We start from the raw sequence: 21,079 nt of genomic DNA, 5'->3' as shown, positions 1-21,079 counted from the left end.
CATGGGTATGGGGATAGGAAACAGAATCAAAGGAGTCATTTTATGACACTTGCCAGCCATGACTACTGTGACAGCCATTCTCTCAGGATAGAGGCCGTTTCTCTCCAGTCCATAAAGACATTGGAGGTTTAAAGGTCAGGAGACTTATTGAAAGATATTGAAGGGGCAGCGAGGTGGCTCAGGGGATTGAGAGCCAGGCCTAGAGATGGGAGGTCCTAGGTTTAAATCTGGCCTCAGATACTTCCTAGCTGTGTGACCCTGAGCAAGTCACTTACACCCATTGCCTACCCTTACCACTCTTCTACCTTAGAAAAAGTATACAGTATTGATTTTGAGATGGAAGGTAAGGGTTTAAAAAAATAGAAGTCCCAGGTTCAAATGTGTCCTCAGATGCTTCCTTGCTGGGTGACCCTGGGCAAGTCACTTAACCCCATTGCCTAGCCCTTACCACTCTTCTACTTTAGAAAAAGTATACAGTATTGATTCTAAGATGGAAGGTAAGGGTTAAAAAAGAGCTGTGAAATATAGAATGTTGGGATTAGAACTCATGCTGTTTCCTTATCCCAAGTTCTCCTAAACTACCTGTTCTTTCCTTGTAGTTAACCATCGAGCACTCCATCCCTCATTCCTTCCTCCCTTCTCTGTTCCTTTGTCATGCTTGACATAAAGATAGCCATTTTGTCTTATCTTGCTCACCCAAGTGTCAAGAGTGGGAACCCTGAGGTTGGGAGGAGATCCTCAGTCAAAACTTGTATCTATTACCTGTTTCAGTATTAGGCTGAGGAAACTGAAGGAAGCAGTTGCTACAAACCCAGAGTAGATTATTTCAGTGGATGGGGGTGGGCTGGACTGGGTAGAATCCAAAAGATGCTTCCCATCTGGATTCAACAAAAGTCTCTATTCTCATATTCTCTCTCTCTCTCTCTCTCTCTCTCTCTCTCTCTCTCTCTCTCTCTCTCTCTCTCTCTCTCTCTCAACATCTGGAAAAGTTCAAAACTGTTTGTGTGAGTGAAAGAGGCCCCTGGGGGAAGGGGTTCAAAATATGACATCACTACAGCATGGTCCAGCTTCCTTTACAGAAAGAGAAAAGGGCTAGACTGAGCCAAAAGAGATTCCCAGGAACCAGGAAGGGACTGGGGTGGAGAGGGAGGGGGAGAAGTGGAGGAGGGACGCCCTGCCCTTTTAAGTTCATACTTTCTAGACCAGATTGGTTCGATGCATCTAGGGAAGGAAGAGACTGGGGAGCTTGTGAATATTTACCACCTGCTTCCCAAAATCTGAAAGCAATGGTTCCTTTTTTATATACTTTCTGACCTTGACTCTAGACCTGCAAAGAATGACAGAAAAATACCCAGATTCCAAAGGTTTTCATTTCAACCTGGACCCTTTGCCACCAACTCTTCAGGGAGCAAAGTGGATATCATCAGTCTCATTACCACTTATTCCAAGGAAATGGAATAACTCAACAACATCACTTAACAAACAAAACCCACACCCTTTCAGTGAGCTAAGTCTTTTCCTCCATATGCCTCAATTTCTTCAGTAAAAGGAGGATATTTATTTTCTAAGTTCATTCCAGGTTTGTTAGGAGGATAAATTTTAAAATATTAAAGCTTTTTAAAAAGTCAAAACAAAACAAAACACCAACTAAATGTAAAAAGGTGTTTTTAATTATACTTTTTTTTCTTTTGAGAATCTTCCTATCTTGATTGGGCTGAAAGTTTATCAGTCTGATCCCAGTGACCTGCTCTGTTTCTGACCTAAGCTTGCCAACCCCTCCTTAGGCAGCCTGCTGGCCCCCTACCCTTTGGGCTTCACTATATTGATGCCATACTTAATGTGGACACTAGATTGAGCCCACTGCAGATCAGAACTCCTGAGCTCAAGTAATCTATCAGTCTCAGCTACCACATATACCGAGGAATATGGGTGTATCACAAATGGTCCTTTAGGGATTTCTTTTAATACTTCAGAAGAGTTATGATTTAAGCAGCATGGACCCTTCTCTCAACGCAGTGTAGCAGAAAGGGTCACACAGGAAGCAAGTAACAGATATAGGATTAGAACCGAGATTCTATCATTCCAAGTCCAGGGTTCTTTCTGCCTAGACAAATGAAGAGACTTGCCATCATTTTCCTTATCTGTAAAATGAAGTTAGGGACTTGTCCTTTCCAGTTTTGGATCCTATAATCCAAAATAGGGTGTTATTGTTCTGATCTCTTTATTAGATCATCAACTTCTGTTTAAACACACAAATTGGTGGATCACCATCAGATGGTAAGCCTCTTTGACATAATTCTAAGTTGGTTTTCTAGACAACAGATGATAACCCATTGCCTATCCCATATTTGAGGCTTTTCCATCTTGGTAGGACTCCGCTGAACTCTTGGTCTGTTAGCATAGCTCCTAAGAATCCTGGGCCTCCTTCTTGCTCAGAGGAGGCAACAAAGGAAAACTTTAGAGGAGGATTTCCTCTAGAATTAGTAAATATTATTTCTATCCCAATAATAATAATTATTATTATCTATTATCGAATTATTATCTAATGAATAGGTTGCAATATCTGTGATGGTTGGTTAATATCAGTTACCAAGTTCTGATATAACATTATAAGAAAAGTATCCAAGATGAAAGTAGTAGGCTGGTCATAGGAAACAGTCTTGGTTCTTTAGGTTGTGCATTCAAATCCATCATTGTCTAGGAATGAGACAGAGCTACTGATTTCTGGATGGTATTATTAAGCAAATCCATTTGAGGGAAAGTAGAGAGAGGGATTTGTAGATGGAGGCTATCATTGTGAGGAGAGAGTAGGGACCATTCAAGGTAAGAGAAGAGTTTCAGGGATGAGGAAATAATTTAGTTGTTCTGGACTGCAATTTCATCATCTGTAAAATAAAGAGATTGAACTCGATATCCTCTAACATGCCAGCTGGCTCTAACATGCTCTGATTCTCATATTTATGCAGGGAGAACTCAGAGCAGAAGTAGAAAGGGCAATTTCTCTTAACTGCCTGGATTGCTTCTGGGGTAGAGAAGAAACTCCTTTAAGCTCTTTCTTTTTATCATCTGTAAACAAAGATGTTGTCATTCTTTCTTTCTAGGCAGGTGTTTTAAAGCTCAATTCTGACCTTCGAATGATCATGATGGTCCCAGATCTCAGCAAGTGTTCTGTCTTTATTGGCTAGGACAACGCAGAGAATCCAGTTCAAAGAGGTGATCTGGAACTCTGGGGTTCCCTGTTTGTCTTGAATCCTTCCTCAGGTTTCTCTAACATTGGCCTCTAAGGTCTTGAGAGTTCCTTACCATCATGGTTCCATCCTCCTCACTTCCAAGGGTATTATTCTTAGAAAATAATTGAGACCAAGAAAAGTTAAATAGTTGGCCCAGAAAGGGGAAAGGACCTACCTGTACACAAATATTTATAGCAGCTCTTTTAGTGATGGCAAAGAATTGGAAATTGAGAGGATGTCCATCCATTGGGGAATGTCTGAACAAATTGTGGTGCATGTTGGTAATGGAATACTATTGTGCTATAAGAAGTGATGAGCAAGATGACTTCAGAAAAAGCTGGAAAGATCTGCAGGAACCGATGTAGTATAAGCAGAACCAGGAGAACTTTGTACATAGTGACATCAATATTAATGATGATCAACTCTCAGCAATACAATGATGTAGGGCAATTCTGAAGGACTTATGACAAAGAATGCTCTCCACCTCCAGAGAAAGAACTGTTGGAGTTGGATGCAAATCAAAGCCTTTACATTAGTTTATTTATTGTTTTATTTGGGGGGATTGGTTTTATATGAGTATTCTCTTGACCAATATGGAAATATGTTTTTCATGCTAATACATGTATAACCCAGATCAAATTACTTGCCATCTTTGAGGAAGGGGGAGGGAAGAGAATGAGGGAGATAATTTGGGTCTTTTAATTTCAGAAAATACTTATGGAAAACTGTTATTACATGTAATTGGGAAAATTTAATATCTTTTTAAAAAATTAGCTGGAACAGAAACAAAGACCAAATAAGAACCCGGGGTCTTGGATCAGTGTTTACCTAGGGACCTCCTGGCTCATGGAGATAGGAGGTGGGAATCTTTAGGGCCTTGTGTCCTAAAGAGAAAAAGAATGGATTTGGAGTCCAAAAGAGGAAAGATCAGAAAATGAAGGCAGAAGAGGAGAGAGACGGATAAAGAGCTAAGGATTATAGAGACTGCACCTAATGTAGAGTCCCGAGATAATATGAATTCATTTCAGTTCATCAAACCTTAATTTAGCATCTGCTAAGTGCAAACCACCTACTAGACACTGGAGGTACAAAGACAAAAAGGGAGGGAAATTTTTGATCTCCAGGAGCCTACATTCTACTGGGGGAATATAAAACAGATAAGGAAATACAAATTAATTTAGAAGGAAGAAAACGGGGCAGCTGGGTGGCTTAGTGGATTGAGAGCCAGGCCTAGAAACAGAAGATCTTAGGTTCAAATGTGGCTTCAGATACTTCCTGACTTTGTGACCTCGGGCAAGTCACTTAACCCCCAATTGCCTAGTCCTTACTACTCTTCTGCCTTGGAACCAAAACATGGTATTAATTCCAAGATGGAAGGTAAGGTTTAAAAAAAAAAGGGGGGGGCTGGGTAGCTCAGTGGATTGAGAGCCAGGCCTAGAGATGGGAGGTCCTAGGTTCAAATCCATCCTCAGACACTTCCCAGCTGTGTGACCCTGGGCAAGTTACTTGACCCCATTGCCCACCCTTACCACTGTTCCACCTAGGAGCCAATACACAGAAGTTAAGGGTTTAAAAATTTAAAAAAAAATTTAAAAAAAAAATTAAAAAGAGGTGGGGAAAAGTCAGGGAAAGACTTCAAGAAGCTGGTATCATTACCTAAGTCTTAGAAAAAAAACAGATGGTCCCAAATAAGAGATTGAGAAGACTCCCTTCCCCCAATTCCTTTGCAGAGGTGGGAGGAGTACATGGTATAGACTATTGTAAATATTTTCAGTGCTTTGATTACTAGTTTTGTATTTGTATTTCAATGTATTGAGTATTAGTTTTGCTGAGTTTTTTCATTACTTCCTCTTTTTCTTTTAAAAAAATCCCTTACCTTCCATCTTAGAATAAATACTGTGTATTAGTTCCAAGGCAGAAGAACAGTAAGAGCTAGGCAATAGGGGTTAAGGGCCTTGCCCTGGGGTTACACAACTAGGAAGTATCTGAGGTCAGATTTGAACCCAGAAGGTCCTGTCTCTACGCCTTTAGTCCTTTTAATATTATGTTTAATAGAAAAGAAAGGAAAGGATAGAAAGGGAAATTTGGGTATTGTAAAAAGGAAAGATATCAATAAAAATTATTTAAAGGAAAAAGTACCTATTCTGAGGAGTTGAAATTCACCAACTTGGGTATTGTTCTTATTTGAAAAACATTATGAGATGCCCTCTCAGGTCTCCTGGGAACACAGGCTCTGGATTCAGAGTTTTTGCATTTGAATTCTGCCTGACACTCACTACTTGGTGACCTTGGGCATGTCATCCTCCCTCGACCTCACTTTTCTCATTTGTAAAATGAAGGGTTTGGACTAGATGACCCACATACGTGGCCCCTTCCAGCTTTAGATCTGTGACTCGATGAGCTACTATCCTCTTATCCTTTCATTTCCAACATTCTATGATTCTTTGGTGTGAGATGAGCCAGAGGCATTAGGAACAGTCCTGGGAAAAGGTAGTGCTGACTGCTGGATGGAGCGGATTGCGCCCAGACTGCTGCGTGGAGGCTGGGGCTTTAGGTGGACAGATTCTGCCCAGCCCGAAGGAGAAGGCTAGCTCAGTTTTCTTCCAGTAAAGAGATTCTGATTTCTGATTCTCCCCAAAGCCGGAGAAGGAGAAGCAGCAGATAACGATGACCTCCAGGACTCGCCGACGACGCCACATGGACCTTTCCTTTCTTCTACTTCTTCATGGAAAGGATCAACATCTACAGAAACCCTGAAGGCTACCAGTCCCAGTCCAAGCCCCAGCCCCAGCCCCAGCCCCAGCCCCAGCTTCACGTCCCAGAAAAGCAGCCTAGCTCCAGAGAGTACACATTCAACCACACCTAACGCAGGTAAGGAACCCCTGGCCTGTTGGGAACCCCTTTAATGCTTGTACAAATCCCTTGGCAGCTTGAGGAGGCAGTGGATAGAACACCAGACCTGGAGTCGGGAAGACCCATGTTCAAATCTGGTCTCAGGCACTTATTTAGTTGTGTGGTGCTTGGGGAAGTCACTTAACCCTGTTTGCCTCAGTTTCCTCATATGTAAAATAAGTTGGAGAAGGAAGTACAAACCTCTCCAGTACCTCTGCCAGAAAAGCACCAAATGGGATCAGGAAGAGATGGTCAAGACTGAAATGAGTGAATGTTAGCAGTTGCGAAAATCTCTTCGAAGAGAACATTCTAGCCTAGATGGAGTCATCCTGACCAGTTGGAGATCAGAACCCTTTCCATGCTGGTTTGGGAATTATAATTCCTAAGATTAGGGCTGTCAATCACTGACCTGACCTCGTGTGCCTACAACACTCCTGAATGTTTAGAAGATTAAGGAACAAATAAATAAATAATAGCAATATTCTTATATAACATAATGATAAAAAATAAACATTTATTACGCATCAGCTATATGCCAAGCACTGGGCTAAGTACTGGGAATATCCTCCCTCTGCCTCAAAAAAAAGCAAAAGATCATCTCTGCCCTCAGGGAGATTACAATTGAAAGGACCAAAATAGAATTGGGAAATATTAAACAAAATAAATAAAAACACAATAAGTGGAGGAAGGGGAGGGAATCAGTACTATTGCAATTATTGAGCTATAGTTAAGAATATTGTTCTGTTTGTATTATGATTCTCACAATTCTGAGTAGGCACTTCTCCTTTACATAGTAAATGGATGTGTACCTGTCTTACAATTAAGGAGTCAGAGTCAAACACTTTAAGTGACTTTTCAAAGGTCATACAGCTAGCATCTGAGGCTAAATTTGCTTTTATATTTTCCCAATTCCAAGCCCAGCACTCTCCCCTATGCTACCTAGCTGCCTCAGTAAAACAGAGATAATTTTAATATGTTGTTTTCTAATTCCCTCTGGGTCCAGCAGGAACCTCAAGTATGTTTTGGTGACCCCTAGCTTTATTTTAGTTTGACACCATTGCCTTAGATAATGTAGACCCTAGGTATTTAGGATGCCCCAAAGTGAAATATTTATCTCATCTATCCCTGAACTCTCCTTTTCCCAGTCAGTACATTTGTAGACCAGGTGGGGAACATAAGTATAGATGACCTTCTGCCCCAAACTGGATTCAGTTTAGTTTGTAATTGGAGTCTGACTTGGACCAATTTGGATGTAAGTGGTCATCCTTGCACTAAGGGCTATCAGGCTTGGTACAGGAATGGCCTCGGTGTTCAGGAGTCTGCCTAGAAAACCTTTGGATTGTACCTAAAAGTACCAAAATAGGTTTGGGGCCAGGATAGCCCCTTCAAAAGAAAGAATGAGAAGGGGCGCCTAGGTGGTGCAGTGGATAGAGAGCCGGGCCTAGAGATGGGAGGTTCTAGGCTCATATTTGGCCTCAGACACTTCCTAGCTATGTGACCCTGAGCAAGTCACTTAATACCAATTGCCTAGCCCTTACTACTCTTCTGCTTTGGAACCAATACTTAGTATTGATTCTAAGACAGAAGGCAAGGGAGGGAAGGAAGGAAGCAAGGAAGGAAGGAAGGAAGGAAGGAAGGAAGGAAGGAAGGAAGGAAGGAAAAGAGGAAAGGAGGTAAGGAGAGAGAGAGAGGTTGAGGACAAGGAGGGAATAACAGCTCATTATTAAAAAAGACTTAATCTCTTTTCTGTTATAGATGTCATCCCTTATACTCCCTGCCCTTTTGATCAACATTAGATTTCAAGATTATAATCTTGTGTGTGTGTTTATCTGTTTTCCTCCATGCAAGAAACCTCAATGCCTAAAACTCAGAATCCCAGAACTACTTCTGGAGTCAACCCAACTTCTGAAACTGTGAACTCCTCTACCCCAAGTGAGAGTCTTCCAGTCACCATGGTGCCAATAAACTTGACAACAGCCAATTCATCTTCTCCAGAGGAGACAGTAATGACCAGCATGCCTGAAACCACATCAGGTCTCTCCAACAGTACCAACCTTTCAGCATTGCCTACAGAAACGTTACTGACTGATGTGGCCCCAGTTATAATTGAGGTAGGTGAAATCAGTGGAGCAGCAATCCATCAATCCATCCATCAACCAAGTTCTTATTTCTTAAGTGCTAACAGTGTGCCTAGCACTGGGGATACAAAGACAGAATGAAACAGTAAGTCCTCTTGAAAAACTTGCATTATAACAGGGAAAATATGCATGTGATATACTGGGTGTCCCAAAAGTCTTTAAGCTTTAATAGGGCAGCAAGATGGGATAGTGGATAGAGAGCCAAGCCTGGAGTTGGGAGAACCTGTGTTCAAATCTGGCCTCAGATACTTCCCAGCTGTGTGACCCTGGAAAAGTCACTTTAACCCCCATTGCCTAGCCCTTACTGCTCTTCTACCTTGAGACCAATACTTAGTACTGATTCTAAAAGAGAAAGTGAGGGATTTTTAAAAAATAGAGCAGCAACATGTTGTGGGGGACAGAGTACTGGGCCTGCAATTCAGAAGGATCATCTTCCTGAGTTTGAATCTGGCTTCAGACACTTCCTAGCTGTGTGACCTTGGGCAAATCACTTAACCCTTCTTGCCTCAGTTTCCTCATCCATTGAATGAGCTAGAGAAGGAAGTGGCAACCACTCCTTTATCTTTGCCAAGAAAAACCCAAATATGATAATTAAAAATGGAACACAAGGGGGCAGCTGGGTGGCTCAGTGGATTGAGAGTCAGGCCTAGAGATGGGAAGTTCTAGGTCCAAATCTGGCCTCAGACATTTCCTAGCTGTGTGTTCCTGGGCAAGTCACTTAACCCCCACTGCCTAGCCCTTACCTCTCTTCTGCCTTAGAACCAATACCCAGTATTAATTCTAAGATGGAAGGTAAGGGTTTTAAAAGTTTTTTTAATTAAAAAAATGGAACACAGCTAAAAATGACTGAATAAAAGCAAAAGCTTTAATAGCTTAAAGCTGCACTAAGATTTTGGGGACACCCTATATATACAAAATCAATGCAGAGTAGCTGGAGGGGGTGTTTACCAGCACCTGAGTAGGGGTGTAGATAGAGCAGAATCAGGAAAGGCTTCATGAAGAAGATGGCACCTGAGCTGACTCTTGAAAGAAATTAAAATTTCCCAGAGGTGGAGGAGGGGAGGGAATGAATTCCTGGTGTGTAATCAAGGATCATGAGCACCTTCTAATATACGAGGTACTGTGCTAGGTGATAGGAATTCAAAGACAAAAACTAACCACCTACCCTCAAAGACAGGTAGGCCAGACTCAAATAGTGAAGGGCTTTAAATGTCCAAACCAAAGAACTCCCTTCATATTTGATCCTAGGGGACATGGGGAGCCATTGGAGGTGCTTGACAGGCATAGTCAGACTTGGGCTTCGGAAATATCATTTTGGGGGTGGGGCAGCTGGGTAGCTAAGTGGATTGAGAGCCAGGCCTAGAGACGGGAGGTCCTAGGTTCAAATCTGACCTCAGACACTTCCTAGCTGTGTGACCCTGGACAAGTCACTTGACCCCCATTGCCTACCCTTACCACTCTTCTGCCTTGGAGCCAATACACAGTATTGACTTCAAGATGGAAGGTAAGGGTTTAAGAAAAAAAAAAAAGAAAAAAGAAATATCAGTTTGGCATTTCCCATTTTTGAGCATGAGAGATTAAATGAAGAGAGAATGATTCAGAGATGACTGTAAATATTCCAGAAAAATGTGATAGGAGCCTGAACTAGGCTTGGTTGTGCTGTGAGAGAAGAGAAGAAAAGATATTATGGAAGTAGAATGAAGGGCAGCTAGAAGACACAGTGGATAGAGCCTGGAATCAGGAAGACTCATCCTCTTGAGTTCAAATCTGGCTTCCTAGCCAGATTTACTAGCTGTGTGACCCAGAGCAAGTCACTTAATCCTGTGTGCCTCAGTTTCCTCATCTGTAAAATGACCTAGAGAAGGAAATGGCAAATCACTCCAGTATCTCTGCCAAGAAAACCCAAACGGGATCACTGAAGAATTGTACACAACTGAAATGACTGAAAAACAACAAAGAATCAAGATTTGCCACCTAACTGGATATGGGGGTGAGGGATCAACAAAAATTTATTAAGTATCTATTATGTGCCAAGCACTATGCTAGGTCCTGGGGATATGATGACAAAACAGACCATCTCTGTTCTTCTGTTGGGTGGCTGGGGCAGGGGTTAGGAGAGATATTAGAAAATAAGAAGGATGACAGAGTCACTAGGGGAAAAATAAAATGGGGTGCAGGGGATACACATACAGAATGGTTCAAGTCCTCTTTGTTTCAAAATCCCATCTAATTCCGTCCATGGAGACATCAGCATCCCCAGATTTGGATGGCATTGAATGGCTTTGGGATTGGGCACTATTTCTGGAGAGTTGAACCCAGAATTGCTTTGTTTGCAGAAGAGGCAGAAACACTCTTTCTAAAGTTCCATTTGGCCGGGTCAGTGGATTGCAGAGTGGCAACAGACCTTAGAAAATATCTAGTTCAACCCCTTCTTCTTCTAGGTGAAGTAACTGAAGACTAAAGAGGTCACGGGATCTTCCCCAAAGGTGGCATATGTATTGAGTGCCAGAGCTGGGATTTTAACAAAGGTCCATCTTTCTTTACCACTCTACTCTACTCTACTCTACAAAAGGATAGTTGCTCCTATTGGCTGTCCAGACGACCGTGGGGCAAACCCGACCATCTCCTTTTCACTTTCATCAATCTCAAAGCCATCATGGGAATTTTTACCCTCATACCCTTGCCAGGCTGGGACATACTTCTTTCCTGATGTACACAGACAGACTTGAGGCTCGGAGTTAAGTGATTTGCCTCAGATCTCATAGCAGAACAAGGTGTATCTCCCAACCCCCTTCTTCGTGAGCTCTAAGGCTTCTTTTAGCTATCAAGTTAGGCTCTTTTTGTCTGGAAAGCCCCTTAAGAGGCTTCCTCAGGGGGCTGCAGCTAGATGACTCAGTGGACAGAGAGTCAGCCCTAGAGATGGGAAATCTTGAGTTTAATGTGGCCTCAGCCGCTTCCTAGCTGGGTGACCCTGGGCAAGTCATTTGACCCCCATTGCCTAGCCCTTATTACTCTTCTGCCTTGGAACCAATACTCAGTATTGATTCCAAGAGGGAAGGTGAGGGTTTTTTGGTGGGTTTTTTTTTTAAAGAGGTTTCCTCAGGCTAATTCTCAGGTCTACCGACTGTGAGAGCCAGTGATATTTCTTTCAGACTAGGCCAAGCTGTAGTAGAGGTGGAACAAAGCTGAGAAACAAGGCTGTTCTCAAAGATGAGAACAAGGCTGATTTGGGGGCATAAGCTCAGTTTGATCTCCAGCTTCCAAGTCTATGTCTATCAATAACAAGAGGTAAAACTTGAAGGGTTAAAAATCCTTGCATGGTGGGAGAAAATTTAATAAATGTTTATTGATTGGTTGATTGATTACGAACTAGAGTAGTGATCTAAAAAGTCCTCGAAAGGGGGGTATGATAGCTTGCCATCCCCTCTTAGCTGTGGCATGGGGTCTTTTGCATCATGAGGAGCTCCATTATGCAAGAATACCATTTGGCTAAAGATAACAATTGTTTGCTATATTAGTTGCTTGCTTTCCAGTCTGGACCAGTAGAGATACCATTGTCTGATGGGGTTGGGGGCAGGGAACAATAAAGTAGAGAACAAAAGATAATCCAAGTTTATAGATAATTCAAAAATAAAATTTAGTTTAAAGATTCATTTCTATTCTGTCAAATTTCTGAAGGAAGAGGAGCCAACTTGGGGAAAGGAAGAGGTCAGTGTTGAAGAAAATTGGATCTGGGACATGCTGACATTTTTTCTTTTTTCTTTTGCTTCCTAGAAACACATCAAATGCTTAAAAATCAAACAAGTACAAGCATCAAAGGGTATCTGCTTGGAATTGAATGAGACCTACAGCTGTGTAAGTCTGTTTCCCATCTCCCCTCAATCCTCCACTGTTCCCACTAAATACAAGGGCCGGGTCCTGGGCCCCCATGAACATTCTCAAGGCAGAAGGTTACATTGGGAGCTCAGGCCCTGAAGGCCAGGTCTGACTGGTCTGTCTTGATTCCACAGTAGTAGTTTCTGAGGCTATCAGATTAGGCTGTGTAGGGTTGCCATCTGGTGGGAAGACAACACCAAACACAATTTCCACTTTCATTCATTTGCTTTGTCCTTCCATTCCTGACCAATTCAGCTCCCTAAAACCTCAGAGATGGAAAGTTTTCCATCCATCCGGAAAAGTCAATTAATGATCAGAGATTTTTAGGGAGGCAAGTCAAATGGAAAGAAATATATGAATTGGGAATCAAGGGATCTGCCTTCTAATCCCAGCCAGTTTACCTATCATAGATTTTCTGGCTAATTCCATAAGATCATAGTTATGGATAACCAATGGAAAAGGACAGTGTATTATCTACCAAGGTTAGCTATTATTCATTTTCCTAGTCTTGTGATATTACATTTCAGGTGTGCCTTAAGATTTGCAAAGTATTTTCTCCCACAATAACCCTTTGGTGTGAAGGTAGTACACATATTGCTATCCTTATTTAGCTGAGAAAATTGAGGGGGAAAAAAGAGGTTTAAGTAGTTTTCCCTAGCCTACTGAATTCTCTGAGTTGAAAGTAGAACATGAATCTTCTGACCTCAGAGCCAGCAGTCTTCCAAATAACCCATGCCGCCTCTCTCAGCAAGTAGGTGGTACAGTGGTTAGAGCACTGGATCTGGAGTCGGGAAGACCTAAGTTCAAATACAGCCTCAGACACTTGCTAGCTGCATGACCCTGGGTGAGTCCCTTAATCCTATCTGCTTCTGTTTCCTCATCTTAAAAAAAAAACTGGAGAAGGAAATGGCAAACTACTTCAGCATGTTTGCCAACAAAAGCCCAAATGAGGTCACAAAGACCTTGAACATGACTGAAACGGGTGTACTACAAAACAACAGTCTTTCTCATGCCAAATTTCCTCAGTGGCAATTATCAGTCTTTTGGTCAGCAAGCATATAGAATTCCAGGTCCCCTGCCTAAAATAAAACAGTTTGTGATCTCAAGGAATTTACATGGCAAGGGAAGAGAGAAAAGAATGGTCACAGTAGGCAAGAGCCATTTGGGTCAATATGTCTCTGGAATGTCTCAGCTTGGGTGTTTTCCTCCTGCTCATTCTCCCATGATATTTGTCTGGGACTCAGGAGAGGATGTTTATTCCAGGTTTCCGGAGGATCACTGTGCTTTTGTTTGAGAGGTACCTGCCCTGAGAGCCCAAGTCATGAATGTTGCTGAACAGAGGATTGAAAGGCTAAATGTTGCTACTCCCTTGGATGGGGACCTAAAGGACAACAATAGCACAACTTTCTGTAGATAACAGTGTTCAGCCACTTGAGGTAGTCCCTGTTAAGGTCTAGGTAGGACCCCAAAAAAGCAAGCCACAAAACTTACTACAAATTACTCACTTACCCTGAAGAGAACATTAAAGTCAGATAGATGGTGTGCTCTATGTCCAGCAGAGAGAGAGGTAAGACAGGCACTCACTCACTTAATTGGAACTTGTGTTATAAAAGTTAAGAATGAGAAACTTCACCTCCAGTCCTCTTCCAGGATCACACAGCTAGGAAGTGTCAGAGACCAGATTAGATGCTTTATTGTGGACCTTAAACTACAGAGTAAAAGTTCTGGAGGGAACAGCCAAGCTGGGAAGGTTTCAAGAGCAAGTTGGAAGACCTTGAGCCGTGAATCTTTTACCAGGCACCCTCTCTAGGTATGGAGAGGCTCAGCTCTCCAAGCCTCCTTCTGATGATTTCTGAGCACAGTCATTCCTAAGATGATGGATTTAGAACTGGAGGCCTTCAATTGGGAAGGTGCGGTGTGTGCTCTGTATCTGTATGCCCGCACATCAGAATCCATTTCTGGAACTAAAAGGGTTTTCCAGGAGAATTAGATGAGCCAGTCAATGCTGAAAACAAGTTGTTGTTGTTTTTTGTTTGGCTAATCATTATAAGGATTTCCCTGTGCCAGTGTGGATCAGTCCCACATCTGTAGTTCAGAGACTTTGAGAGTAGCCTGGGGATAAGGAGGAGTGGCCCAGGGTAACACCTCAGTGCTACATCAGAGATGGGTCTTAAATCCAGAGTGTCACAAACAAGAATGTGCTGGTAAATAGTTATTAACCAGCTTTCCAAAAACTGTGCCCTCAATTCCCTTTTAAATCTGAATTATTAAGATTTTCTCCAGTATTTCTTTTTTTTTAACTCTTACCTTCTGTCCTAGCAACAACTCTAAGAAGAAGGGCAAGAGGCAGGCAAATGGGATTAAGTCACTTGCCCAGGGCCTTATAGCTAGTAAGTGTCTAAGGCCGGATTTGAACCCAGATCTTCCCAACTCCATGTCAGGCACTCTATCCACTATACCACCTAGGGGCCTCTTCTCCAGCATTTTTTTAAACCCTTACCTATTGTCTTATAATTGATATTAAGTATTGGTTCCAAAGCAGAAGAATGATAAGGGCTAGGTAACTGGGGTAAATGACTTGTCCGGGGTCACACAGCTAGGAAGTGTCTGAAACTAGATTGGAATCCAAGACCTCCTTTCTCCAGCCCTGTCTCTCTAGTCACTGACTCCCTAGCTGACCCCTCCAGAATTTCTTAAAAGATGAACAAAAAAAAATCCAGCCCTGAATTGTAGTCTTTATGGATTTCTGTGATATAAATGAAAATTTCTCACTGAAAATTTCACAATCAGGAGCTGGTTGGAGCTGGCTCCAGCACATTCCTGCATTGCTCAAAAGTAAGCTTTCTGTCCTCTCTGCCAGGCTAAATCTCTGTCAAAAACAATAGGCTCTTTTATTTTGTATGTTTAGGGAAAGTCTAAACTGGGGACACCCAAAAGAGTAGTGGGTGGGGGCAACAACAAGGGAAGAGAATGGGGGCATACTAGCCACCCCTTCAGACTGTGGCTGGGACTGATACCTCCAAAGCAAGACTGAGAAAGATCGTAGATTCAGAGCCGAGAGTGATTCCCAAGACTCTCTAGTTCAATAAGCTATTCTACAGAAGGAAACTGAGGCTTAGAAGTGAAATGTTTTTCCCTGGGTAATACGTAGTAAGTGTCAAAGGCAGGATTTATACATAGCATGTCTTTTGGAGGGCACTTTCAGCAACACTCTATCCACTCTGCCTCTGAACAGTGAAGGAATGCAATCAAAATTGTCTCCAGGGAACCTCAGGCACAGTGTTCTCTGGGCAGCTGCAGGAAAGGGAATCCACAATGGTCTTCCTAAGAGACCGCTCAAGCCCAGAGACCATAGCTAGGACACGTGTTCATATTGAGAAGTTTCTGAGATTCCTGTATTCATACTTCATAGCCCTCTTGAGATCAAGGCAACTTCTTGGAACAGGAAAGCTCTTTAGGGAAGGGAAAGGTCCCACTCAAGTGGATTCAAGTGGTTTTCCACCTCTGAGGTCATGGCACCAATCAGGTAGGGGTTCTAGAGAAGGATAGAGATAGAAGGGGGCCCAGGTAGGAGGAGGTGGTCGGGCCACTGGCAGCTTATTGACTAGAGAAAGAATAGAGCTAAAATGCCAGAGGCTTTTCCAAGCTACAAAACTCTACCAGCGAAATAATTGATTTTTTTAACCCTTACCTTCCATCTTAGAATCAATACTGTAAAGTGGTTCCAAGGCAGAAGAGTGGTAAGGGTAGGCAATGGGGGTCAAGTGACTTGCCCAGGATCACACAGCTGGGAAGTGTCTGAGGCCAGATTTGAACCTAGGACCTCCCATCTCTAGGCCTGACTCTCAATCCACTGAGCTACCCAGCTGTCCCCTACTAACTGATTTTTTTGAAGAAGAATGAAAGACTTGCACAAGATGCTACCAAGAACCATAAAAAATCAGATGAGAGAACTTTAGGCTGGATTTGCTGAAGCAAGCTCTAATTGATCAGGAGAGCTAACTGTTAAATATTCTGGATAAGCATTTTCCCCTTGAAATCAGCAAATGCTACAAATTGGGACTTGATTTATTATTTTGTTGGTTGTCTAGATTTTGGAAAGTTATGGAGAAAATGTTGATGCATATTAAACTTAAGTGTGTTGTGTGTCCATCTTTCCCCCATAGAGTTAGTTATTATATTTAACAGCCCACTTGTGGTGAGGAGGATCAGGGAAGACGTAATAAAGAAGGTAGTGTTTGAATCAGGCCTTCATATATATTTAGCCTCGGTGTGCTGGGCACTGAGCTGTGTTTGGGGAGTACAAAGATAACATCCCATGGCCCTACTTTCAAGGAGTGATTAGTCTAAGATGGAGAGGAAGCAGGGTAAAGACCAACATACAAATAATTCGGAACCTATTAAAACATGAATTGTCGTTGTTTAGTTGCTCATCAATCATGTCTGATTCTTCACACCTCCATTGGGGATTTTCTTGGCAAAGATACTGGATTTCCTTCACTAACTCATTTTACAGACAAGGGAACTGAGGCAAATGGGGATTAAGAGACTTGTCCAGCTAGTAAGTATCTGAGGCTAGATTTGAACTTGGGAAGATGCATCTTCCGGACTCCAGGACTCCAGTGTTCTATCTACTGCTGCCACCTAGCGGCCCTCCTATGTTTATGATCTTTGATAAATCGCCTAATTTCATTGGGTCTCAAAAATGGTTTGGGCTTTTAATGTTTTTTTTTTTAATTAAAACTTAATCTCTTTTCCTCCCACCTCCATCCCTTTGCATTAAAAAAAAAACACTTTCACATGCTTCATGTTCAAAAAAAATATGTCTATATGGCACGTTGGACCAGGGGACCAGAATTCAAATTCAGCCTCAGGTGCAAGTCATCTACTCTCTTTCTGACTTAGTTTTCTCAACTGTAAAATGAGGATAATACCTCCTACCTCCCAGTGTTGTTTTGAGTCAGTCGACAAGCATTTATCAACTTCTTGCTATGTGCCAGGCACTGTCTGAAGTGCTAGGATCATAAGCTGAAGGAAAGATAGCCAATGACCTCAAGTAGCTTACATTCTAATATAGGAAGACAACACAGAAAAGAATCTGGATTTTTCCCATATGATAATGTGGAAATATATGTACATATATATATATATAAAATCATTTCTTGCCTTTTCAATGGATGGAGGAGGGAGAGAATATAGAAAAAAATTCTTAATTAAAAGTAAATAGGAGGGGGCAGCTGGGTAGCTCAGTGGATTGAGAGCCAGGCCTAGAGACAGGAGGTCCTGGGTTCAAATCTGGCCTCAGGCACTTCCCAGCTATGTGACCCTGGGCAAGTCACTTGACCCCCATTGCCTACCCTTACCACTCTTCTGCCTTGAAGCCAATACACAGTATTGACTCCAAGACGGAAGGTAAGTGTTATTAAAAAAAAAAAAAAAAAAAGTAAACAGGAGAGGGCAGCAACCCCAGTTACCTAGCCCTTACTGCTCTTCTGCCTTGGAACCAATACACAGTCTTGATTCTAAGATGGGAAGAAGGGTTTTTTAAAAAAATTAATAAACAGGAATCTGGAAAAGGACTTGGCAAATGATCATATCATAGGGGGAGATAAAGGGTTAGGGTTGTTGTGAAGATAAGATGAGATAATATTTGTAAAGCATCTTGCAAACCTTAGAGCACTATTTAAATACTAGCTATATTTTTGTTTTCTATACTCCAAACCAATCCTTTCTCTCTCAGGAGGCCTGACCTTTAAAATTAAGGGGTTGGATTAGATGACCTCTGAGATCACTTGTGTATCTAAATCCATTATTTTTTTTTATCTCATGAGAAGGGAGAATGAAATAATATAAAGAATGAGAAGAAATTTGAAGAGAGTAGAACTAGACATCAAGGAAGGTTTCCTGAAGGAGGTGGCATCTGCCCTGAGTTTTGGAAAAAGTGAGAGCAGAGGAAGGAGGAACATATATTATTTGAGCAACAGGACACAAGAGGGGATTGACAGAATTCAGGAATAGCAATTAGGAAATGATTACAGTCTTCTAGATGAGGAGGGATGAAAGCCTGGACTAAAATGACTTCAGTGGGAATAGAGAAGAGGGGTCCTATTCCTGTCCTCTCTAAGATTTCTAATGCTTTTTATATATATATATATACATATATATATATATTTTTTAAACCCTTGTACTTTCAGTGTATTTTCTCATAGGTGGAAGAGTGGTAAGGGTGGGCAATGGGGGTCAAGTGACTTGCCCAGGGTCACACAGCTGGAAGTGGCTGAGGCCGGGTTTGAACCTAGGACCTCCTGTCTCTAGGCCTGACTCTCACTCGACTGAGCTACCCAGCTGCCCCTCTAATGCTTTTTTGATTGATAAATTTAATGGACTCTTCTCAATCCTTCTCCTTCTGGGCCTTTCTTCAGCTTTTGAAGCTATTAACATCCTTCTTCCTCCTGTCTTCTTTCTTGGCCTCCATGACACTCTTTGGGCTCCTGATTATCCTTCCTGGTTCTCTTGCTACCTAACCATCTCATTTTCAGGGTCACAGTCTATTTCCCTCCCCTCCCCTTCATTCTTGTGGGTGTTCCCCCAAAAAGGCTCTGTCCATGGCACTCTTTTTCTCTCTCGCAAAGAATGTCAACTCAACTCTTTAGCTGCTAGTTCCATCTCCTTCTTCAAATAATACAGGGTGCCAGGGGTGCAGCTGGATGGCTCAGTGGATAGAGAACCAGGCCTAGAGACGGGAGGTCCTGGGTTCAAATCTGACCTCAGACACATCCTAGTTGTGTGACTCTAGGCAAGTCACTTAACTCCAATTGCTTAGCCCTTACCACTCTTCTGCCTTGGAACCAAAAATAGTATTGATTCTAAGACAGAAGGTAAGGGTTATTAAAAAAAAATACAGGGTATCCCTAAAGTCTTAGTGCTATTTTAACTCTATTAAATCTTAACTGTGGGAGCAGAAACACAGAAGAAAAACAACTGCTTGATCACATGGGTCGATGGGGATATGATTAGGGATGAAGACTCTAAATCAGTGATTCTGAAAGTGGGCACCACCGCCCCCTGATGGGTGCTGCAGCAATCCAGGGAGGCGGTGATGGCCACAGGTGCATTTATCTTTCCTATTAATTGTTATTAAAATTTTAAAAAAAATTAATTTCCAGGGGGCTAAGTAATATTTTTTCTGGAAAGGGGGCAGTAGGCCAAAAAAGTTTGGGAACCACTGGTCTAAACGATCACGCTAGTGCAATAATCAATAATATGGAAATAGGTCTTGATCCATGACACATTTAAAACCCAGTGGAATTGCTCATTGGCTACGGGAGGAGGGTGGAAGGAGGGAAGGGGAGGAACCATGGAAAAATATTCTAAATAAATTAATTAAATAAATTTTAAAAAAACTGTTAAATCTTAGCTTTGAATTTTATCTCAAGCTTATTTAAATTTTAAAATTTTAAAATTAAAATTTAGCTTTAATAAGCTTTAAAATGTCACTAAGAGTTTTGGGACACCTTGTATGATATTCATTTATTTGTGTAAAGATTGTCTTCTTTGAGAGTAGAGACTGGTTTCCATCTTGTTTTTTAATGTCCAGAACCTAGCACAATGCCTTTTCACCTAGCTCTGGCTAAGATCCCCAAACCTCACTGTCTACACCTGAATGTAATTAATCCTCTCAGTTGGCTTATGCGATGAAACACTCTTTAGCTGGCCAAGGCATGAACTCTTGGTGACTGACTGAGTTCAACCCAGCTGGGCCAGGCCCTGTGTTTGACCTCAGGCCCCAACACTGTCTCAGGATCAGATCAGGGTAGTTGTCTTAAGATCTTCTTCAACAGCTTCACTTCCACTTCACTGTAGTTTTTTCTCAGAGCAGGAACAACAGAGATCAGCTATCTTCTCTCCACTCAGCTCCAGGGACAGGAAGCAAGAGCCCCCCGCAGCAGTTGGTGACTTCTCAAATCCTCCCTCTTGAGTTCCAGAATCCATTGTCATTAGTTTCTAGCATGCGACCAAAATGATTTCTGCAAAACCATTTCTTTTACTTATATTTTCAACCCATTTCTCTCTCTTTCCTTTCCACAAACCCACATCAAATTGCTTGCCAGCTCCAGGAGTCTGGAAGGAAGGGAGAAGGGAGATAGTTTATAACATGCAACTTTGGAAAACTGAAAATTTATTACATGTAATTGGTAAAAAATAAGATTAAAAATAAATTTTAAATTTAAATTATATATAAATATATAATTTATATATTTAATATGTAAATATATAAAAATATAAAATTAAAAATAAAAAACAGCAATTCCTTCGACCCAAGAGGAGTCTAATACATACTGGTTTAATTCAGTTGAAGAGTAGGTTGATATCGGGTAGCTTGGTGAGGAGTTGATAGAGCTCTGGGCTTGGAGTAAGGAAGATCCATCTTCACTAGTTCAGATCCAGCCTCAGCTACTTCCCAACTATGTGACCCTGGGCACCCCTGTTTGCCTCAGTCTCCTCATCTGTAAAATGAATGGGAGAAGGAAAAGGCAAACCACTCCAGTATCTTGGCCAAGAAAACAGTAATGCAGTCACAAAGAATCTGACAGGACTGAATACATCTAAACATTGATGTTTGATTGTAAAGGGCTTTGAATGCCAGTTTAAGAAACTGGGGATAATATTTATCCAAGGAGAAATGAGGAGGTGTGGGGTGGTATGGAGCGAGGGAGTGGCATAATCAGAACTAAGCATTAGGAAGACTGCCATGATTAAATTTGATTTTTATTTTCAAAGGAATATCCGCTTCTCCCTCCCTCTCCTCCCACGCCCTCCATTGAGAAAGCAAGAAAAATAAAACTCTCTGATGTAAACGTGTAGAGTCAAGCAAAACAGATCCTCTCGTTGCCCACGTCCCCACCGTCCCCCACCCCATCCCAAGAAGGTCTCAGTTTGCAC

At 41.9% G+C, this 21,079-nt stretch overlaps 1 protein-coding gene across 1 annotated transcript in view; it reads left to right on the top strand.

The window, feature by feature from the left end:
* Positions 1-21,079, top strand: part of CD34 (CD34 molecule) — a 48,715-nt gene that overhangs the window by 11,730 nt on the left and 15,906 nt on the right. The window contains exons 2-4 of the mRNA XM_044671861.1: positions 5,871-6,101; positions 7,971-8,233; positions 12,035-12,115. Of these exons, the coding sequence (XP_044527796.1) occupies positions 5,871-6,101; positions 7,971-8,233; positions 12,035-12,115 (575 nt within the window). The remainder of the gene's footprint in view (positions 1-5,870; positions 6,102-7,970; positions 8,234-12,034; positions 12,116-21,079) is intronic.

The sequence above is a fragment of the Gracilinanus agilis genome, chromosome 4 (assembly GCF_016433145.1).
Source record: "Gracilinanus agilis isolate LMUSP501 chromosome 4, AgileGrace, whole genome shotgun sequence".
NCBI classification, from domain to species: domain Eukaryota; kingdom Metazoa; phylum Chordata; class Mammalia; order Didelphimorphia; family Didelphidae; genus Gracilinanus; species Gracilinanus agilis.
This window is presented reverse-complemented; position numbering and strand designations above follow the sequence as displayed.